The 5,189-nt window shown below is 35.8% G+C and overlaps 1 protein-coding gene across 3 annotated transcripts in view; it reads right to left on the bottom strand.

Annotated features, from left to right (window-relative positions):
* LOC21408286 (palmitoyl-acyl carrier protein thioesterase, chloroplastic) overlaps positions 1–4,740 on the bottom strand; it is a 5,547-nt gene extending 807 nt beyond the window's left edge. The window contains exons 1-6 of one of the 3 annotated variants that reach the window (XM_024167280.1): positions 4,301–4,740; positions 2,819–3,338; positions 2,552–2,685; positions 1,430–1,543; positions 948–1,119; positions 776–844 (exon numbers count right to left, since the gene is read on the bottom strand). In XM_024167280.1, the coding sequence (XP_024023048.1) occupies positions 776–844; positions 948–1,119; positions 1,430–1,543; positions 2,552–2,685; positions 2,819–3,313 (984 nt within the window). In that variant the 5' untranslated portion in view covers positions 3,314–3,338; positions 4,301–4,740. The remainder of the gene's footprint in view (positions 1–775; positions 845–947; positions 1,120–1,429; positions 1,544–2,551; positions 2,686–2,818; positions 3,339–4,300) is intronic. The other 2 variants (XM_024167281.1, XM_010100638.2) reach the window with 2 other exon arrangements.
* Positions 4,741–5,189: the final 449 nt, after the last annotated feature.

The raw sequence follows: 5,189 nt of genomic DNA, 5'->3' as shown, positions 1-5,189 counted from the left end.
CAGCAGGAGGGACTTATCAATAACTTGTTAATCAAATACATTCATTATGTTTTAAAGCAGAAGTTTGACAAACAAAGACCTCGTAACATATTCGAGTTTTCAGTTTTATGTTTCTACAATTAAAAACTCTCAGAAAATGTCACATCTAACTTTTTTTGCTACAATTAAAAACTCTTAGAAAATGTCACATTTCAGCTTGAATTGAAAACTCGAATCCATGAAATGAACGAGGCTAAAGATGTCCCGCTAAGAGCAAATTGGGGAGAGAATTGTTTACAAACAGCCTAAAACATGTTCTCAGCCTAAACCCTAAAAGTGGACTCATTTTCTTTTTATTTTTGCCAACAGACCTTCGAAATAACTTGGGAAAATTATTTGAATGCCTTAAGGATTCTTCATGTATTCTACTCCAATCGAACAGATTGATGCAAGTGAGTGAATCTTTACGCACTCTACTCCAGCCGAATATATTGATGCAAGTGAGTGATTACTACCAAGTGTTAATTTCGGTTTGCAGCACTATGTCCTTAAAGCAAGCCAACCAGTAATACTAACTTGTGGGTATTTTCTGGGAGAAACAAACCCCTGTAGGGCTGCTCAGACCCAGACCATCAACCATGAACCAGTTAAACAAGATTACTTTAGCCATCTTTGTTATCCTCGTTCTTGCAACGACACGTCATTCGCAAGGGAGGACAGATGAACATACAGATGCGTTACTGGAAAATCAAGGAAACTAAGAATGAAAAGAAAATTTTCATGGAAGAAAGTAAACCTCTAGGATCCAGCCAAGGTACTTCACATTGTTGACGTGCTGATTGATATCTAAATCACTCCACCTAGGCTGCATAAGGGAAAGGAGCCATCAGAATAAAGAAGCAAACTATAAGATCAGTACATTTTAAGAAATGGATAAACAAAGGTTGTTCAAAACTTATTCAACTTACAGTTAAGCCAGAACGAACAAAATCTGCAGTCTTGTCATCCAGCTTCGTCAGCTTTCTACCATCCTCTTCCACAACAGGATCATAACTCAGAAAATAAGGCTCTATTTCTCCTCTAACTTCCTCAGGAATTTTTGATAACCTCCTCGTCACTTTATTCATCATCACCCAAACACTGACAAATCATAAGAACCAACACAGCGTCCATCTTAAAGTAATCAGTAGACATTAGAAGTAGGCCATATAACGTATAGCTAATTAATTACTTTCCCAAAGCTAGTCCACATAAACCATTTCCTCATACTATCGTATCAGAAACTTATTAAAGAAAAACTGATAATGATAATGCAAGTTATTATGTCCCAAAAAAAAAGGTAGGCCAAGCAAAAAATTACCAGCACAAATAAAAGTAATTTGCCACAACAATTTAATAATTGGGGAGAAGAAAAAGAAATTCTTCCAAATTTTTTTCAAAAAAGGATTACCTGGAGGCTCTTGTTAAGATTTCACCAGTTGCAGAATCACGAACGATCCAATCACGACGCATACCATTCTTTCCAGATGCACTAACCCAAGTGTCCACTTGAACAACATCACCCCTGCCAGAGAGATATTCGTTAAAATCATCAACCTCAAACTATCACTGGCATATAACCAAAACTATATAGCGAAATATATCATGCCCTATATATCCAGCAATGATAAAATCCCACTTAAGACAAAGCAAAAGAGTCAACCATATTAATTTTACCAAGTGAGGTAGTAAAACCTATATGCTTCTCCAATTTATAATACTAAAGTTTCAAAACCTCAACACTCGTAATTCTGTTTCAAATTTACCCCTCTATCAAGCTCCTTCCCCTTCTAAACAACCACATCAACCAAATCTGAACACAAGATTCATGTCAAACATCTTAGAGGTTCAAAGCACCCATGTTCATGTAAGATCCAAGTCTGAATACATAACTAATATGGGGAAAAACAAAACCTCCAAGAAAGATTAGTTATGTATATAGTACATGAAACAATTAAGTTACTTTCACTGAGGATTTTAAGTGTTTAGGCCTGCATCAAAACCTTAATAGATAAACACACAAAGATCTGAACACAATGCTTTTAACCCTCAAGGCTCTAATTAGTCTACGCGTCAAAATTAAATTAAGGCCTTTCCTGAATAAAAAGATTGTAATATTCTCTCCTAAAATCTAATAAAACTTTCTATTGAACAAACTTATCCAATAAATCTGATAGAATCATTTCTGAAAAAAAAAAAAAAAAAAAAAAAAGAAAGAAAAGAGCAGACAGAGCTCTAATTCATCGCTCATAAGGTATTCCTTGCACTTTGCAACATGGAAGGAATCATGAAAATACAGTCGAACCACAAAAAATTCCAATAAGCAGAGCAATCTATATGCGTGTCAATTTTTAAAAAAAAAAAAAAAAAAAAAAAAAAAAAGAAAGAAAAGAGCAGACAGAGCTCTAATTCATCGCTCATAAGGTATTCCTTGCACTTTGCAACATGGAAGGAATCATGAAAATACAGTCGAACCACAAAAAATTCCAATAAGCAGAGCAATCTATATGCGTGTCAAGAAGTTTTGACTTACCAAGTTGGATAGCGATCTATCACAACCTGCATTTTGGTGACCACCCATATCAGGTTCCTCTTGGTCATTTCTGGTGTTGAGCCAAATCCATCACCAAGAAGCCCAGCTGACTTCACATGATTAAGCGCCGTTTCCTAAAGCCAAATAAAAGCGAAGCAACTATGAAGAAGAAAGTGAAGAAAGCACACATTATTTACTTGTTACTAATACAAACATAGAAATGTTTCTCCAAATACCATCTAGATGAAATAATATATTGTATTGTACCTGTAAATGATTCATAAACGTCTCTATGGAAGCCGTTCGATCAGCACCTATTTCATATGATCTAATAGGAAAGTTCTGTCTGAAAACGAGACCATCCTGAACAATTCTTCCTATACCAAATGGGTCAACGTGCACGTCATTCCGTTTGGGTTTCCAGTCAAGCATCATCCACTGCTTCTCCGCTGCTAAGAAGATTGTTGTAATAGCAGCAAGAAGCATGCTCCAATCAGGCAATTGGTTAATGAAAGTCCGCGCGGGAGCAGCAGAGGGCACGTCATCCCCATTTTTCGTGCTTTCAACATGACCAGCCAAACCAACAGAAGTGCCATTTATCTTAGGTGGGGCTTGGGCGTTTGCCTTGACTTGCAAAGTCGAGCCAGATTTTGATTTTGTTCCACCCAAATTCGTGCTCCCAAGTTTGGTGCTCTTCGCACCAGGGTCGGGAGACGGCGAAGTTACCGGAAAGAACGACGAAGCAGCCGCAGTAGCAACCATGATGACAAGCACCAATCAAACAGCACTGTCACAGAAATTTTGTTTGTTACCTCGTCAGTGTTAAAATTTACAAGAATGAGATGCAAATATTGAAAAATCTAAGAAGATTGCATGCAGAGGCAACATATAATTACTACACGACATCTAACACCCAATTACCAGCTCTTCCACTAGATGTAGTTTCTTAAAGAAAACAACACAACTCAGAATCCTAATCATTTCCAACCAATTACAACAATAACAAAAGGACAAAATCAATTGTTCTCAAAAATAGAAAGTAAATGTGTTTGGCATGCACTGTTTGACAACAATTCTCATCTAATTTCCCTAAAACACGCTTCGCATGCCTTCAGAACATGTTCTGTTTCCAAAATTTATCAAAAATATATACCCAAAAAACAAAAAACAAAATTGCTTAAAATAACTCAACTTAATCTGGCCCTTAAAACTAAGGCCTTTCTCTTCTTCTTCAATTAAAAAATAGTGGGATACAGAAACAATCAACTTTTTGTAATCGTGCACGAAATAATGGTTTTTCAAAATTACGGAATTATCTAAGATTTCGAGAAACATAATTGAATAGTTTAGTCAATACCTAAAACGAAGACCATAAAAAATTGTTTTCGTAAATTTTGCAAAGAAAACAGCGTAGATCTGAGCTGCAAACAAAAAGTATCTAGAGAGAAAACTCATAACATTTCATTCATTAAAGGAAAACCAAAATTCGAAAATCTTCATGAAACAACAAAAACGATCCCTACCTATTATTTCCTACGTTCTACAAAAAAGTTAATCGATAAAGCGTTAAAAATATATACTGCATTTCATCAAAAAGAAAAGCAACAAAAGAAACTAAAATACAAAAATTTCAAAACAGATCACCAGATTACGAGTAAAATGACCCAAAACTTTAGCCAAACGATTTTCAAGCCAAATTTTTTCAAAAATTTTCTTTTTTTTAAATAAAAAACCAAAAACAAAACTCACTTTCCTCTTTTTTTACCTCCAACTGTCTCAGCAACCAAACAGACGCCTCAGATCAGACACAAAAAAACCTGAACAAATGAAATGAAAATGGCCGCGTCCGTAACTCAATGAGCGACCGAGAGACAACCAAAAAAACCAGCGACGAACAAAGAAACAGACGAACGACAGTCCTCGTCCAAAACAATGCGGAAACCAGGAGGAGCTATTCCGCCATTCTGGATCTACGAAGCGCAGAAGAATCTAGAAAATTCTTCGTTCTTCGGTCTTCTTCCTCGTCGTGGTGGCCTGGTAATCTGGTTTTTGTTTTCTTCTTTCGGTGGCTTCCGAGTTTCGTAAAAGCTTTTTCGAAAGAGAAAAAGGAAAAACAGAGAGACAGAGAGAGAGTCAAGAGAGAGAAGGGAGATAATGGGAAATGTTTAGGGCCAGCGGTTTTGCGGGTGGTGAGGAATTGGCGTCCAGCGACTTATTATATACTGCCCACCTGGCGATCCCGCCTCTCCTTTTTCAAAGTCCCCATTTCCAAAGTCTTCTTCTCTCTTATTTACGTCTTTGTCCCCCCTTCATTTTTTGCTATTTTTTTTCTTTTTCTCATGGGACCCTCGGATTCTTCTTTTTTTTTTTTTTTTTAAATAATAAAAATATTTCGACACCATCAGCGTTAAATACAAACACTAAGGACTTATTTGATTAATGGACTCAAATGAGACTTTTTGAATTATAATTTAAATTTTTAAAGTTTTTATAAGAGAAAACATAATAATAAAATTTTTTAAATTTAAATTTTTATTAAAGAAAATATTGCACTTGAACTTTGAACAGGTTCAAATCTCTCTATCAAACAAGTTGTAACAGAATATAGGCTTTATTTGTAAGCCTCACACTGTGGCTG

This window comes from Morus notabilis, unplaced genomic scaffold (genome assembly GCF_000414095.1).
Source record: "Morus notabilis unplaced genomic scaffold, ASM41409v2 Scaffold100, whole genome shotgun sequence".
NCBI lineage: Eukaryota > Viridiplantae > Streptophyta > Magnoliopsida > Rosales > Moraceae > Morus > Morus notabilis.
Note: the sequence above shows the minus strand (reverse complement) of the source record. Positions and strands in the feature narration are given on the sequence as shown.